Source organism: Anneissia japonica, unplaced genomic scaffold (assembly GCF_011630105.1).
Source record: "Anneissia japonica isolate Jap-2015-1 unplaced genomic scaffold, ASM1163010v1 scaffold981_len364101_cov180, whole genome shotgun sequence".
NCBI lineage: Eukaryota > Metazoa > Echinodermata > Crinoidea > Comatulida > Comatulidae > Anneissia > Anneissia japonica.
In genome coordinates, this window is record NW_022756110.1 from 288,018 (window position 1) to 306,819 (window position 18,802).

At 31.9% G+C, this 18,802-nt stretch overlaps 1 protein-coding gene across 2 annotated transcripts in view; it reads left to right on the forward strand.

The window, feature by feature from the left end:
• The window catches only part of LOC117123997 (AF4/FMR2 family member 4-like), a 112,860-nt gene extending 96,858 nt beyond the window's left edge, over positions 1-16,002 (forward strand). For both annotated transcript variants that reach the window (XM_033270101.1, XM_033270102.1), the window contains exons 14-19: positions 1,297-1,360; positions 4,992-5,131; positions 6,956-7,024; positions 9,483-9,623; positions 9,885-10,156; positions 10,671-16,002. In XM_033270101.1, coding sequence (XP_033125992.1) covers positions 1,297-1,360; positions 4,992-5,131; positions 6,956-7,024; positions 9,483-9,623; positions 9,885-10,156; positions 10,671-10,783 — 799 coding nt within the window. In that variant the 3' untranslated portion in view covers positions 10,784-16,002. The remainder of the gene's footprint in view (positions 1-1,296; positions 1,361-4,991; positions 5,132-6,955; positions 7,025-9,482; positions 9,624-9,884; positions 10,157-10,670) is intronic.
• Positions 16,003-18,802: the final 2,800 nt, after the last annotated feature.

An 18,802-nucleotide genomic window follows, 5' to 3' on the forward strand; every position in this document is an offset into this window, starting at 1 on the left:
ATATATTATGATAAAAAAAACTATATGACCACTTCGTGATAATTCAATCTCTGTCGTATATTTCTGTCCAACAATCGATTCAGTTGAATTATTTACCAATTTTTACCTTGTGTGAATTTAAATACTGAAATGTTAAGCCTCTTTGGTTTGCAAATGCAGTGAATACGTTTAAAATTCTCAAACCTACAAGAAATTCTATCAGATTAAACATTCTAAAAATAGAAGTCATCTCTTAATATTATGTAATCATGAGTTGGTGTCATGATGTTAATATATCAGATGTTTCTACTCATTTCAGCTTATATTTGAGTTTGATGAAAACCAACTTATGAAAAAAATTGTCGAAAATAACAAGATCATTAAAATTGTGTCAATTAATGTTAATTTTTATTTAAAATTAATATTTTGAAGCAAACAAAAATATAAATCTTTAATTAGGAATTAATTTCAATGAAATGAAATCTGAATCTAAGCAACCCACCCTTATCCTCTGATATTCAAAATTCTAGATTTGCTTTTTAATATGACTATGAACATGTACTTTGAGCATCTTTCAAATATTGAATTGCATAAAAAATGCTCTTTATAATAATAGACTTTAACACTTAATATACTTGGTACTGTTTTCATTATTAGAGCATCTAAAGTAAAAACAGGGTATTGCAGTTATCTCCAGTGTAGATCAAATTCACATTTATCAATCTGTTCTCATTTGAAATATAAGAAACATTAATTGAATTAGTCATTAACTATCTCCGATCAATTAAAATCAGCATGCAATCGATAAAGTATCCCCTTGGGGATTTCCATGGCAACAACAACACAGGGAAATAATGGGCCCCCCCTGGGGATTTGCACTGTAACAACATCATCTAAAGTTCAGGTTCCCTGGAGACAGAGGTTCGAGCTCTGAAAACAACACCATTCTGCCTGACAGGGTCGTTAAATAATATTCAAAATGAACTTATTGCGTATTGATGTACTTTGGATCTAACGTCACACTAATAGTTTGAGCCATCTACTCATGTAATGCGTTTCAAAATAGACAGATGCGTGTTAATACTTACATACAATTGCACATCATTATATTTGCATCGTTACCTAAATCTGGAAATTAAAAGTGAAATGCAGGGTTTAAGTCCCTAGATTTCAGCTCTTGATTCAATCACACAAGGATTGTACGAGGAGGGGGTTTAGTCGGGAAATAAGGGGTAATTTGATTATTGATCTGTTTCATTTTCAGTAATTTGATGTCTAAGTGTAACAAATTTTACTGTTTGTTTTTGTTTACTGCAGGCCGATGGGAGTTGATGACTACCTGAAAGAGGCAAAGAAATTAAAGCATTTTGCTGATGCTTTGGTAAGTAAAGCTTCATGTTGGGCAAAAAGGTGGCAGAAAAACTCATATAAGACACAACGTGGTGTGGAGTACAGTCTGCCAACATTATTATTCAAGACTTTATTTATACCTTGTTTCGCGAACTTATTTTTAAGATCGCCAAAGAAGGGCATAAAAAAAGAATAAAATATTGGTTTTCATTTAACAAATAGTTTTGCCAGAAACATCCAGATGAATGAGAAAATAACATTATATTGGTGAATATTAACAGTGTATTAATGGGATGGTTAAATGCTTAAAATTTATAGAATTAAGAAGAAAATATACATATCTTATTTTTGATGATTTCAAGGCAACAGCTAGCATAATATAAATAGAAAAAAAAAAACAACTTTTTTTTTCTGAAATTTCCATTTTTTCATGGTGGTGGGTGCGGTAATTGGCCAAAATAAATTTTCGTTTTAATTTGAAATCACCGTTATTGGCGAGCGGCGGGTTCACTAAAAATTCTTGCCTTTATCGGATATCATTGTCATCATCATGCTCATTCTGCTGATAATATCCACACCAAGCCAAACTGCCATTTAATTAGAAATAGACATTAAGATATTTTTAGAAATATCTCTTTAAAACTAATTCTAATTATAGATTATATCTTAGTTTTAAATAGAAATGTTTTATTTGAACCTAAGATATTTTTCTTGTATAGAGATATATATCAATAAAGATATATTTTTACAATTTAGATATCTCTAAAACCTATATATCTTAGTCTATTAATATTTATCTGTATTATTGGAGATGTGTTTTTAGAACTAAGGTATCTATTTAAAACCAGGATATTTTAATTTCCACATAGAGTTACTATATGTTTATTTTAGATTAACTATTAGTTTGACTTGGTATCCTTATCATTAGCATCATTGTCAGTGTCATCTTCACCACTAAACCGTTATCATTATCTTCATCATTTCCATCAGCTTCTCCATCATTACAATTCTTATAAGCTTCATCAACATGAATATCATAATCATTATTATCGCAATCATTATCTTTATCATTATTATCATCTTTTTCATCAGTATCATCACCATCATCATATATTCAACATCATCATTATCATTGCACTATTAATACAATTCTCACCATACACAAAGTGTATGGTGAGAATCCAAATCAATTTTTATTTCAGCATTTAAAAAAAAATACCTTTAACAAATCACTTGAGAAAACAAAATTAAGAATGGAATATTTTATAATGGAATATGCAACCAACGAATGAGTTATCAAATAAAGATGCTACTAAAACTTGACACTTTGATGCCAACACTTGTTACCATCGTAAATAGAGAGGTCTCTGTTGCATCATTGCAATAGAAAAAAATGCGTACCAAGGGTAGTGTAAATAGACATCCAAAATTTTTTTTTTTTTAAATTCACAACTGTGTGAACAGGCGTCTAAATATGCAGATATTCATTTCAAATTCAGCGACACATTAATAATAATAAATCAGATTTTTAGAATTTATTTTTATGAATATTCATTAATATTTTCAATATTTATTACATATTTTATTATTTTTTGTTTGTTATTATTATTCATAGTCTTTGTAATTATTATGTATTATTATTTTATTTGTAATTATTATGTAGCTTTATTCTACATTACTATGACATGTGGTGCTATGGCAAAATTGATGTACAGTATATACTGTCAATTAAAGTTTATTTAGAATTTTAAAAATATTCAATGGCCACAATAAAATTCAATAAAAATATTATTATTAATTTGAGCACAACATTGCCAAATTTAAGACAATATTTAGCAGAAATTAATAAAAAACAAAATATTATGATAGTACACACAAAAGTGCAATATGAAAATACTGTCAATATCTTCCGTGTGATCACTGATACTGTATATTACATTAGTTGTCCAGATTTCTGGTTTCAATTATTCAATGATCATCTATGCTACACCAATCACATCTTGCGGCAATTAGCCTACCTCAATGTTCATTTTATTCATGTATTCATGGCAATAGTCGTCATGCGCTCAATCAGACGTCATGGCGCATTAGTAACCTTACTTGTCATTGAATATCTAGTCGTAACTTTATTGGTGAGCTCTGCCTCTCCTTTTTTTTTCCATCCGAGTATGTTAGATTATGTTAATTTAGTGGAATGAAAGTGCGTGTTTTATCCATGATGGTTTTTTGTGTGTGTGTGGAATAGCGTAGTATTAAATTGCTGACTGTTGATATTGATTGGTGACATCACTACGATACGCTTCACTGCATAACTAATGTTAAATTATGTTAATTTAAAGGAACAGAGTGTGTTTATTTTTCTATGGGAGAGCATTGTATTGAACGTAAAAAAGTGGAATTTTGTTGATCAGCATCACTTCACACTTAATTTAGTGGTGTTTGAATGCATGTTCTATCTGTGGTATTTTTTTTTTTTTTATGGGAAAGCCTTGTTTTGAATGTAAACAGTATATTTAATATTTAACAGTATATTTAATCTCACTTAACTGCCGTCCTCTGAACGAATGCTGAATTACGTAAATTTGGAAGGGAGTAGGAAGGCTTGTTATAGCAAGGTTATTTTTTTATCTCGGAGAACATTGTATTTCATGATAAACCATAAAAGTTTGTTAGGAAACATCACTGCACCTCTCTGCCGCATTAAAATTTATTATTGCGCATGTGATACCTAAATCTAATACTAAACCATCAAAACAGAATTTGTGGTTATTTTTAATATATTTTGCTATTAGAAAAACAATCCTTTAAAAAAATAATAAGTATGAATTTAATAATTAATAATTTATAATACTGTTTAGTATTTTGCTTAATGCCTCTAACAATAAAAAAAAAAATTAGTTTGCAATAATATATTTAAAAACATTCAATATAGTGGGTTAGTTGAGTTATTCCTCATAAGTAGGAAATATGACACAGGGGAGAAACAAAGGTCTGCGCCTCAGGGCGAAATCATTTTGTGTTACGCTCCAGAGGAGATAGAACATTAAAGAATTAAAGAGTCAAGATTTTAAGCAAATGATGTTGCTGATGTTAATGAAGATTTGTTGATAAGCAAAATATACCTCATTGCATTTTTTGTTGATGTTGAGAGAAATGCTGTCTGATAGCGAAACTGCGCTTTGTTGCAACGTGTGTTGATGAGCGAGACGATAGCTCATTTTGAAGACGATTGTTGATGATGTGTGCTTTGAAAAACCTAATGAGTGCTACGGATTACCAGCGATTGTAAATGATACGACTATAATCTAGCACCTTCTAAATAATGTTCTGTTTATCTCTGCAAGAGCCAAAGGTCATCAAATCTAACCTACATGTTTTGGTGACTGTATCAAGAATTATAATTTTTTTTTAATGAACAATTGTGTTTTTCTAGTTCGTTTTCTGAGATTAGTATGATGGCCATCTTATTAAATTATTTAATAATGTTATCCTTTCATTGTATAATTAGAGAATAAAACATTATGAATTATACATCTGCATAAATAATTTAGGAAATTAGAAAGTTACTAATTACATTTGTTATGATGGAATATAAACTTCACTTTTCATTTCATTTAATTCATCACTTGATAAAAAATACAAAATTTAATTCTATCTTTAAGGCGGACAAGAGTGCGAAAGCGCCAGCGTACGTCGATGCGGTTCTGTACTTCATACTTTGCGGCAATGCCATGGAGGATGACCAGCATATTTCCGACGAGAAACCTTTAACCATGTACACCGATACCATTGAACTTATCAAGTAAGTACCGTTACTTTATTTATCACGCTTTCCTTTGAATTTTCAGTAAAACGTAGAAAGGAAAAACTATGTGCGGCTCAGCGAACACTTGACATGAACTTCATTTTTCATTTCATTTAATTCATCACTTGATAAAAAATACAAAATTTAAAAAACAATACACAAGCAAGACAATACATATTAAGTCTTCTATGCATTTTACATCAACAAAATTACAATTTTAAATATATTCTTAATGGAAATATAATATTTATGATATTACAGAAATTTATAATCATTACCTAATATTGATTTCAAACCCCTTTTCCTTTAATATTTTTTCCTCCACATGCTAATCAATCATGTTTTACTAAAGATATTTTCTTTTTTATTCTTACACTATTTATCTTATATTTCAAACACTGTAGTTTGTAATCACATTATTTTCATGTTATTTCTCTTCTATCTTTAAGGCGGACAAGAGTGCGAAAGCGCCAGCGTACGTCGATGCGGTTCTGTACTTCATACTTTGCGGCAATGCCATGGAGGATGACCAGCATATTTCCGACGAGAAACCTTTAACCATGTACACCGATACCATTGAACTTATCAAGTAAGTACCGTTACTTTATTTATCACGCTTTCCTTTGAATTTTCAGTAAAACGTAGAAAGGAAAAACTATGTGCGGCTCAGCGAACACTTGACATGCTCTGTCAGGTTCAGGAAGACTCAGTATATTTTTTTGTCAGGAAACATTGTCTGATACAATGAACAGTGCCGTAATAATACACACATAACGCAATAAGTCTGTTGAAATAGAAACTAACTATCTGAATCATAGATTCTTGTAACTTTTGAAGACCCGGATAACATGTTTACGTCTGTAAATGCTACTAATGTAGCACTAAACTCTGTCACTATTAAAAATTTTTGACAAAAAAAACTGTTGTATGGCCATATACAGTCATGATGTTCCTATATATGATCATGACGTGCCTATATATGATCATGGCGTGCCTATATATGATCATGACGTGCCTATATATGATCATGGCGTGCCTATATATGGGCATGAAGTTACGTCGTCATGACCATATTTAGGCATTTTACATTTTTTATCAAATAAAATTATGTATTCTGGACAAGGCTTCAGATCAGAAGATTCAAAATGCGTCTAATATTATATTATAAATATCCATTCAAATATACTTATCATACCTTTGATAATATATTGTCACCTTTCAAAAATATTATGGCTATTTCATGCATTTCATGAATTCTACAAGATAGCGTAAAGAGTAATTAAATTTATTTGGCCAGGCTGTTACTCGTTTGATTGCGCGGCTTGCTCCAGCAGTTTGACCAAGATTTGTCTCAACTCGTCTAAACTTTCGAAATACAGGATACGTTTTAAATTGATGATATAATTCAGCCGTGATTGATAAAAGCTTTTCATGCATTTCTCTTTTAAAAACCACAATGCATTTTTTATTAGGAAATGTTATGTACAGTAAAGGTTATTGAAATAATATGTAAATTATATTTACATTTCTTTTCCATATATGTAAAAAATAGTCATTTACATCTGTAAATGAGGGGATATTTACATATCATTTTCTTAATATATATGTGAAGTTTGGTAAAGGATGATTAAAGTTAAATTTGAACAACTAATGAAAAATAAAAAAAGAAATATATGTGATTAATTTTTCTTGGTATTTTACCAGATTTTTTTAATGATATGTGAAATTTGTAAATACAGGATAAATATGGACAATTAAATATATATAAATAATAAAAAAGTAATAAACTTTATCCTAATTTTTTTTATGTATTTTTCCCAGATTTATTCATAGATTTAAAGATCCAAGATCAGAAAATGTAGCAGTTGACAAAAAATTAACTGTTCTGTGGTAAGTGTTGCAAATTATTTTTTTAGCTTAATGCTTCTTTTTCTTCTCAAGTCACTACGTAGCTAGTGTGTATGATCTTGCTTACATAGTGTGGTTGAAGGATTCGCAGGTAAGATACATGACATGGGCCGCGACGTAAACGCTCCTTCTGTGGCCGGACAGGGGGACGAAAATGGACCTGTACACCGGGGAAACCCCCCCCCCCCTAATTCTGGTAATACAAAATTGCTGTGGTTGATAAAATCTTTATGATCTTAATAATTTATTAGGATCGTTATCACTGATTGTCTTTTTCATTAATCCATTAATCCTTTGTTAATTTCAAAAATAATTGTATTATATTTCTTTGGTATTTTTCATTAGAAAATACATCTTTAAATCAATTAATCTGTGCTGACATAAGACTTGTTAGGCCAAAGCCTTTTTTTAGCCTCACTACTAATATTATTATATGGATTGCATGTTCCACAAGACACAAAATTATGTTCTTCTTAGAAATCCAATTGAAGTAGTCTTATTGCACACTGCAACTGCCTTGCATATTATTATGGAATCGGGACAAACAGTTTATATTTAATCTGTATTATGGTTTTAAAAAGTAATAATAACATTAATATTAATATTTTTATTATTGTTATTATTGATTACTGAGTTTAAGAAATGGTTATCAAAATATCAGTTAGTCTAGACTGACGTACTATAAGTGTAGGCGTGTGACAACGGGCCAACGTAACACCTGTCTAAATATTACGATGTTCAATGTATCATACGTGTGTTTGTATGTGTGCATTTGTCCCCACGGGGAAACACGTACAGACATGTTGAATGTGCAACATGCTAGAAATGTGACTCACATACAAATGTCAAGGTAGATGACGTGCGATTTTATTCCTGGTAATACCGTCACTACATTTAAGATGCGACTTGGATCAAGATATCAATCAAGTTATGTAATATTCTAATATATTAAAAAGTTTATTTTTTAATTAATCGTCATGAAGAACATTGCAGTACAAGACTGATTGGTGTCATAGTTCACATTAAAAACTTTGTAAAAAGATGAGATAAATATACAGGTCTTCCTCCAATTAAAGCCCCCTTCAGAGACATGGGTGTCAATGGCCTTTAGAAGCATTGGTTTCTGATTAAAATAATAAAGATAAAGACATTTTGTAATATGAGACCACAAAAAAGTGGGGTTTTTTGACGTGGCCTTTAATTTGAGCGGTCTTTTATTGGAATGGTCTTTAATTAGAGGGAGGACTTTATTTCCAAAAAATGAAAACAAATTCTTGCCATTTTCTATTCAGATAGTAACAATAACATTAAAATATATATTTTATTAAGGTACATTTCTGGAGGGTAGCCCGTCCAGCAATACTGATTGTTGAGGCCCTTGATAATAGAATGCAGTTACAAAGTACACAAAAAACATACATAAATAGATTATATAAAGCTTTAAAACACAATGCCTCTGATTGCACTTGCATAGCAAAATGTTGTAGACAACATTGTAAATGGAAGATTTCACTTTGTTGTCTGTCATGCCTATTTGAGAAAAAAATTATGAATTATGAATTGATGAAAGATATTATATACTGAATTCGATATCAAATACATTACAGAATATAATTGTGTCAAAATTTACATGTAATAAAAGATTTTTAGTGTAATTTATAGCGTGCCTTTCGTCAAGGGATCCAAGGTGCTGGCAATGTTATTAATTCCTCTGGTCATTGAATCCATATATGGCGAACCGGCACAAATGGCGACCTTCTCTATTCCTGTGGGAATATACGTAGACGTGCTGAATCGCACATAGACTTGGATATTCAAATCCTTAATCCCAATTTGTTGAAATTATAAATAGATGAAATCGAATTTTACTCTGGATATATTTTTGAAATATACAACATAGCTTAAACATTATAATTTTCCTTAAGTTGTGTGTACATAGCAGATTAGGACCTTCATTTCATAATCCTTTCAAATGAACTCTCTTCACGTTAAGATCAATATCAGACTATAAGTTGTCATTGTAGATCGGGGAATCGCTCATGTGTGACTGATTTAATTTTAACAATTTGATCATAAAATCATGAGTCAGAAATCCATGCATTTCACTACTCCTTTAAAATAACATGTATATTGTGGTTAACATATATTTACACAAGTTAATACAAATGTTTGTAATGAATTTACCTTGTTCCGGCTTACTTACATTATTACAATGGAAGAAGATAATTTTCTAGTAGTGCCTTTGAAATATTCAAAAATTGAATTACTTGTTAATTTAAGTGTGGTGCGTCATTAAAACTTAGTGGAAAATGTCTTTGGTTTCCCTTTTTTCATTTTTCCTGAAAGTTTTCTAATTTAATTTATTTTCATATTCTTTTTTATTCAAAATTTCCACTGGTCTTCACTCGTTTTCTAATTTTTTCATATTTGTTTTTCGCAGTTTCCGTTGTCAAGCTATTCTCTATATGCGGATGTTCCGGCTCCGGAAGGACGCCGCATGGAAGCACTCGCAGCATCTTAAAGATTATTTCAAGAACGTCTCTAAGACTCAGCAAGCTCCATCGCCTTGGAACTCATCCAAGTAAGTGTGACATAATGGTTAGGGTGCATGCCCTCTAATTACAGGTTCCTGGTTTCAAATCTGGCCAAGGCAACAGCTCAACACCAAATCGATTTTCTTTATAGAAAAATGTTAGAATTTCTTCTGTGTTTTTTGCTGCTTTTCCTAATTCATTTTGTTTTAAGAATTTATAGGTGTTTATTCTGTAAATATTTGAAATATAAATTTAGATATCATATATTTGAAATACATGTTTGACAGTTTAAATTTTATATCTTACAGATGTACAGGCACTCCATCGCCGATGTCCCCCACCCCATCCCCGGCAGGAAGTGTGGGGTCAATAGGTTCACAAAGCAGCACCAATGGCGACCCCTTCTCGTCATCGTCTCAGAATCGCCTGTCAAACGGCATGGGACTGATGTCTCCGGCGAGCGTCTCCATCTCTCAGAAAATGCACACGGTCATGTCTTCGTACTTCACCATTACTAATCATCACCTTTACAGCTTAGATCTCTGGGAAAAAGCTGAAACATGTCTTCAAGAAAATGCAGGTTTGTAAATGAAAAGTATGTCTTGTGGATTATTGGGAAGTGTGTGAGTGTGTAAGAAAATAAATGAAGGGAACTTTTTTTTTTTTACATTTTTCTTTTCATTTTTTAGTTAATTTTGACTTCTAATTTTATTTTTGTCCTAATTTCATTATCTCCTTTGATTTTCCTTGTTTTATTTTACTTTATTATTATACTCAAATTATTTTTTTTATCTCATTTTCCTTTATTCAATTTTCTTTCTCACTTCATGTTGTTTTCCTATTATTTTCCAATCTTTACCGTTTTCTCATTTTCCTCATAATGATTATAAATTGGCTTATATAACATAAACAAAAGTGTCAATGCACTTTACATTAACTTAATATAAGAGAAATGGGTAAATAAATAAGTAAATAAAAAAATCCCTTCTGTTTTACTTTGCTCGTGTTCTTTATTCTCATTTTCCTCTTTCCTCCTCTCGTCGTGATGTATTTTAAAATTAATTTTTCCTTCTCGATTTTGTTTTAATTCGCAGAGTTCTTCCGGGAGCTTGATCAGGAATGTGGGGCGTTGTCCCTCTACAACAGTACTCTCATCGATCTTGTCAAGTACGTGCGCGCAGGCTTACGGTGGCTCAAGGAAACATGACATCATTAGCGTGGTGCTCTCCGCCGGCACCATCACCTCTCATCTGCTAGTCATTAACCAACTCCCAACTTGAACCGCTCAACTCCATGTCCAGATTGTGCCAGCACTTGGTCTTTAAATTTAAAAGCTTAAACTGTTCCACCTTGTATCTTTAAATTTTGTACTGAAAAAATACCAATTGAAGTATAGGATGCATAAATGTGATGCATTGTGAGTGATGTTTGAGTACTACTAAAGGGGTTTAAGTAATACTCATATAAATATGTGGGCGTATTTAAGGGGGTAACATGTTTTGATGGGAAAAATCAGACCCATGATTTTTTTTCTATCTTTTTACTTCTCCCCATTGCTTGCCTTTCTAATGATTTGCACCCCCTCATTTTACACATTTTTCTCTTCCTTTAGCAGGGATATAAATTTAAAATGTTTTTAATTTTTGAATTTTATATAATTATATAGAAATGTTTTTATTCAGAGAGATCCTGAAAGCATAATGAAGAGAAAAAAGATTCTTACACCAAGCTCACAGAATGTAGAAAATTCTTGTAGATAATTTGAGTCATGACATAACTGTATCATGTGACATTTAACCACAAATCACAGTCCAGGTATTCAGGTACTAATTCTTATTACTGTTTTCAATTCAAGTTTTACATTCAATCCTACCTGAGCTTGCCAATGCAAAAATTCTATCAACAGTATTTCACTTAATAATAATTCACCAATTGTTATATACTTTTATGTTGTTAAAAAGACAAGTATTATTAACAGTAATGTCTATTGTCTTTTATATTAATTTTTCCATTGTATGCCTAATTATATAATTTTATTTAATTATTGGTATCATTTAATGTTGATGTTATTGTTAAATTAGTATTTTGTTATCTATTTACTTTTTCCATTGGCCAAACTACAAGAAATTCTCAAAGAGAATTAACATACTGAATGGGTTCTATAAATAGAATAGCTTTTCTTGCCAAAGTCTACCAAAAACTTCAATAGGCTATTTTTCATGTTAAAAATAATATTGATTCCTTACCATCTGTAAATTACTTAAAATTGTTCCCTTCCCCCCCCCCCCAATTTTCATATCCTCCTTTTGTCTTCCAAGAGTAGCTTCCAACCTTTAAACTTTTCTAAAGTGAACTTTAACCTTAGTTCACAATATCACCCCTTATATGAAATCAATCAACTGGTAATTACATAAAGGGGGTTTTCACCAAGTGCTAGGGTCATTAAAACGGTGAACTTTTTTTTCTATAAGGTTTCACACCTACATGCTTGGTAATAATTAATTTTTAGTAGTATTAATTACCATAATTAAATGTATTAGTAGTCAGTAGCTGTGTCAGTGAATCAGATCACAATCTTAATATGTGTAAAGAGTTACTATTAGTTTAAGTATTCGTAGGTGCGGGATTTCACTGCTCCTCAAAAACCTTTATTTTGATTTCAAAGCACTGTAATATATTCATACTACACAAAGCACTTTCTTGCTGTTTGAGGGCGCTCTTTTACTCGAATTGTATTGGTGAACTAAGAGCATTAGTACAGCAGGGCAATTTTGTTAAGCGGAGTATGGGTCAGCCTGGAAAAAAAAGAGGAAATTTATCGCTTTTATCTCATAATGACACAGGTCAAGATAGGACTTTTTTTTAATTCCATCTGATAGAAAGAATATATTTCAACAGAAAGAGTTTCTTTAAAATACAGCTGGAGTAACCTGCAAAAAAAAAAAAAGAAACTTAACTGAATGAGATATTTGCCAGTTGTGCATATATTGTTTTTTATAACCACACGCGTGTGCGCATTAATTATATCACATTGTTGTGTGTTGATTACACATTCATACTTGATTCTCATGTGTGATTGTGTATATGGAACAAACACACACGTTCATATTTGTATAAAGACACACATATATTTATAATGAATAGGCCTAGTGCAGGTCTTGCGTTTTATTTTACTGATACAGAAGAAGATGTGTGCTAATATGAAGTCATATGCTATAATTTATAAAGAGAAGAATACTTTTAAGGTTTTAAAAACCAAAAATTGAACCTTGTGTTGGACGGCTAATTGCCAGAATCTAGCTATTTCTGCATTTCTTTACGAAATCAGAAAGGAAGAATTCTGGTTAAAACATGTATTATGCCTTTCATATAGTGCCTAGTGTTTTATGTATTTATTTATTTATTGTTATTATTATTATTATTATTATTATTATTATTGTTAATAATAATATTATTATTGTTATTATCATTATTATTGTTATTATTATTAATGTTATTAATAATATTATTATTATTATTATTGATAATAATATTTTTTAATTGATGATTAAAACTACCATAATCCAAATGAATTTGTAATAATAAAGAGGGATTAATTTAATTCAGCTAACTTTGTTATTGTGATTTTTAGAGACAACTCCACAGAGGTAACCAATCAAATGAAAACAAATTTATAATACAACTCTTTTATAACAATGAAACATTCAGCAATGACCAAACGAGACACGTAAAATTCATTTAAAAAAAAAGATTGTAGTGATTCCTTTGTTTCACAAATAATGACTTACCCACCAGCTTCCTTAAAGATTTATTTCATTACTGTAAAATTTTTATTGATGATTTGAATTTATGTTCTTTCGGTTTATCTTCTATTAGGCATTTACCTGTTAAAGCAATATTTCAAATCAAAAATTTAATTAAAATAATTTTTGTGGATCTTTTTTTCATTGGTTTTTATAAAATTTGGTGCCATTCCTTAAAGGTGCATGACTAGCCTATTGAAGATATCTTACAAATTCATTTCAATAATTGTAAACAATTTATTTTCATTCGAAGAAACTGATTTCTCAAAGGACTTTTAAAATCAGTTTTTGTGTAATCTTTAACAAAATGCTGCAAAGTCATAACTAATATTATTGATTATAGATCATGCATCAAATAATATTGATTTCATTGATAAAATTGCATTCAATTTTATGTTATCTCAATCTTCCAAAATAATAAGGGAAAAAAACAGATGTTTATATTATAATAATAAATAATGAACAGGATTTTTTTTTTCTGCCTATAAGCCACCTGTTCATACATAATAAATCAATGCTCAGAAAAATAATATGTTGGTTTTTTTTAAATAAATTTTGTAACTGACTGAGGGCGCTGTATATGTTGATTTTTCTATCATTCATATTATTTAAGAATGTTGATCTAAGCATGCAAAGATATGATTCAATTCAATTGCATCAATTATTTACATATTTAAGCCTTAATATATGAGTTTATTTAACTGTAAATATTGTAAGTAAAGCATCAGAATTGTACTGTATAATAAAGAAGAAGATATTAGGCTGGTGTTACAGGCTTGAACGATCTCATATGCAAATTTTCATCCACTACTGCCTGAATATTCAAATTGAGGTTAACTGTATTCAATTGCAAGTGGAATACCTTACGATCATTCTCTCGCCATGTTTGAAATTCATTTTGGAGTAAAATCAATAACACAGTTTTCATTGTGCGTAAGGAATTAGTGAGTTCTTTTTAAACCAGTAATATATCAACGTTATGCATTAAACCATTTTCCAAAAGGTGGTTTATTGAAGAAGCAATTGAGAGAGACGGTTACGTTTTATCACGTATGAACGCATTTTTTCCTACTCGTTACAGTTACTGTACTGAAAAATTTTCCCAATGCTCTCTGATTTTAGAAAGTATTGACACTACAATGTTTTATCACTTGCATAGCAATATGATGATGACTACATTGTAATATTACTGTAATTGAACAGTAAAAAACTATAAATGGCGGGAGGGAGTTTCAGTGTTAATAATCGCCACTGTTTTCGCCCGTTTTTAAAAGGCATTGCCTATGCATATAGGTTGATATAGGTTTAAAGAGGGTTTTATTAATACATCTGAACCACAACATAACGTAGTCACAAACTTCTATTGAGTATGCGTGCAATTTTTTAAAATCTGTTACTATGTTGTAGTCTGCTTGTAGAGGTCACATAATCTCTCGCGTTTTAACAAGAATGTATTGTATGAGATACAGTTTTGCTTTTCGACTGCGCATGCGTCGATACAGTCTTGGATTATTAATTCAGATAATTGGGTTTTTTTTCTGACGATGGTATAACTGGTTTATCTTAGTATTCACACCTCGTTTGCATATAGCTGCCATTAACTATGTTTGCAATGTGGAAAATTATGTGGGCGTGGCAATTCCCACGATCCAGGTTTTGGTCACGTGAGTGAAATTACCATAATCGTAACAAAGAGAATTTGTGGGTAAGATTTTACACCAGCAGTTTCACTCTAGTAAAGGTTTGAGCTTTTCCAGATATTTATGCAATTTGCGGCGAAAAACCTGGCCGTTATTAATGAGTTTGATTTCGATGTACAGTATTTCCAACAACAGTCAAGCATTGGCCTAGTAATGTACAAACTGTAGGGTAACATTCCATTGGGGATAGGCCTATACCTATTGCTGAATCGAAAACTTCCCCAGATCTCGTAATATTTTGAGGGGGTTCTTATTTATGTACTGTGTTTTGTGTGTTTATTCAAAATGTATACTCTTGGGTTTTTTTCTTTCCAAGAGGAAAACGCAACATTTTGCTTCGAGAATGTTTCCGTTTATGGGACAGTCTGTATTTATATTTTTGCTTCAATTTCTTGTGATTGTAAATTGTCATTGTAACAGTGTATCATAAACAGCTTTTAAATCTACGATTTTAGGTTTAATCGCTGAACTTTTCATATCTTATCTGTAAGAAACAGTTGATGTTGTTTTTATCGATCTGGGGTTACCCACATCCATGTTCCATGCATGCTTAACATTTTCTTTAACTGCATTTTGTCGATTTCTAAACTTACCATGCATTGTACGTCGTTCTGACTACTCATGTCTTAAAACTGATTTTATAAATTCAATACAAGAAATATTTTTAAAAGGAAAAAAAAAACTGCCATTGTTATATGGTCCATGTCGATGATGATGCGGCCAGCTCTTGGGCGATTTTCTACTGATGTAATAAGCCCATATTATCAGCCAACTTCTTTGTTCGTTCTGTGCCTAACATATTGAGCTTGGGGGGAGATGTGGAATATGTATTTTATTGAAACAATGTATAATGAAACAGTGGTGATATTTCATCAGCCGATCACCATCAGTATAAATAAATAAATATGGAAGTGTGCGAAGAAGTACTGTGCCTCATTTATATTATTTATATGTGTCAAACAGATCACATACAAATCAGTCAATATATTAATTAATCAAACAATATTATTTGCTGAATCCTACACGCGGCGGCCCTGTTCCATAATAATTATCAAGCCCGAATCTGCGACAACAACGCCACAGTTATGCACCAAAAAGGTGACCTGCAGACGTCTGGTTGAAGAGGGATCTTCCATTGTTCTTTTGGACTTGAACGAATGCAATGCTAAATTTTCTACAAAGTAACTACTGTACTTGTTACCAATATATTTTCGATCAAGTTAGGTGGGAAGAAGTTACTTTTGACTTGGCTTTAAAGAAACTTTACCTAAATATTATATATCATCAGTGTTGTTGCTGTAGAGAATTAAGGGTGGGTGATAACATTGGTAAACTCAAAATAATAAGAGTGGATTTTATGGATGGAAAAGTAAGTAAGGGTGAATGGAGGCACTTGAAATTGACTTTAGACTTGGTAGAAAGCTACATTTCTGATCAGAAGCCAAATTAAATTATTTGAACAATATGCGCTTAAATAGACTGTTAGAGGAATAGAGAGGACGAGTGGTTGGAGCCTTGCTACGGGCCTAGTTTGAGCCGGGTATTAAACATATTCCAACACCCTTAGGGATACGGAGGAGTGTAGATAATTATTTTGGATTTTTTTAGGCCGAGCCGCCCAGGATTGACAGTACACGAAAATATGACTGTTGGAGACGCTGCTTGTTGGTTGAGGTAGTAGAATTGCTGGTTCGCACTGAGTAAGATTTGCCATCTGCCAGTGCTTCCAAATTTTGAGAACTTGCGAACAGCGATAAACAACATAACTGCACAGGACCAATATTTGTCATTAAAGGAGGTGGAAAGGAAAGTGGAGTGATTGATTGATGTCGGAAATGAACGATTGATGCACTTTTATCTATAATATAATAATATATCTAGGCGTGTTTCTGAAAGGAGATGAAATCTGCAATCGCGAGCAAGAGAGATATGTTTAGTACAACGAACCTAGAAGCGATTAACAACCGCATACAATAAAAAAAATGCTGACTCTTTTTCAGGGTAGTACAGTACATACGCTACATGAATTTCAAAGAAATATAATAAAGGAATAACACGCTTGGTTTATACAGGAATTTAGGTGATCTAATGCAGGTCAGTGTCGGTGGAACGTGCTCAAAGTGGGTGGGGGGAGGGGAGGCACTAGCATAGGGTATTTTCTGTCAAAAAGTGGGTTCCGCCGGTCATGCCAGTTAATGCACTCCTTGATACAGATGTAACACTGATGTTCACGTCGCAGCCCTGTTCCCGCCAATCCTTTTACCACTATACACGCAAATCGCATCGTTGAGTTTCAGAAATATACCAACATAGCTCAACATAGTATGAACCCGTGTATACTCGATAAGAAGATGTTACAGGCCCTATATATTGTTTTGTATTAGTAATTTCCAAAATTTGCAGCATTCATTTTGAAAAGATGCCTCCCCGAAGATCTGCCAACCCTGATGCAGGATAGTAATAGATGGCATGATGTGCAAAATGTCAGAGCTAGCTCGACCAGATGATGATACGTAGTTATCAAATCAAGTGGCTGCATAGCACCGTATATAAACAAACAGATAAATAATAATCATCAGCTATTGTCGGTCCACTGCAGCCGGACGAAAGCCTCAGCAATGTTATTGGGGCCTCTCCAAACAATACCAAAATAAACTCTAAGTGGCACAAAACAAAATTCTTAAATTTATCCTTGGCAAAGGCCAAAGGTACCATCTATCTCCACAGGAATTTAAATGTTGGATACCTTCCTATTAATTTAAGAGAAATTCAGCTTTCTTGTAATCATAAATTCCGAATCGTTAATAATTCCTGCCCAACTTATCTTATTGAGAATTTCACCAAAGTTAAAAATGTCCATAAATACTTTACTCGAGGAGCCAGGCATGACTTTGTCGTACCTAAATTTAAACCCCTTTTACAATTTCGCTTTTTCAACAATTGTATCTCCCGGTTTATTGAAAGGAAATTGACAATATAGGGCTACACATATTTAAACGTAAACTAAAACAGTAGGCCTATCTATTAAATGATCTGAAAGATTGATAAAGTTATGCCTATTTCCTCCAATTTCAAATGTGAATGTTCTCTGTGTTTTTTTCTTATTTTTTGCTTATAATGTAAATTTTAAGCCTGGACCCCAATGGAAACTAATCCATCTGTTTTGGATTAAATTGGGTCATCCTGAATCCAGACATTTTTGTATTCCTCTGTATTTTGTATTTGGATTCGAAATAAAAACAAACCTGTTGACGTACGCCAAATCAATCTCTCTCTCTCCCTCTCTCTTGCTGTGTTACACCAATTCACTCTTCTCTAATACGTATCGATCTCATGTCTTCATCTTTTACGTTGTCTTCCCCCTTTTTTTTGTTTTTTTTTTTCATCCGTGGGTCTCCATTCTGTTACTGCTTTTGTCCATTTGTTGTCTGACATTCTGCCCATTTCAATTATGTCCTGAATTTGTGTTGTTCCTAATCCACTTATTTGTCTTTCTGTCTCTGTATGTAATACCTAACATGTTTCTTTCCATATTGTGTTGTACTGAGGCTAACTTCTTTTAGTTGTACTAATGCACATGTCTCTGCACCGTAAATAATAATAATAACAGTACTCAAATAAAGGAACATGTTGTAATAATCGTGTCAAGTTTAGCTCATCAACAAGTCGAGGTACTTAGCTTTGTGCAAATCTAACCTTATTAAATCATGACAAAAATCATAT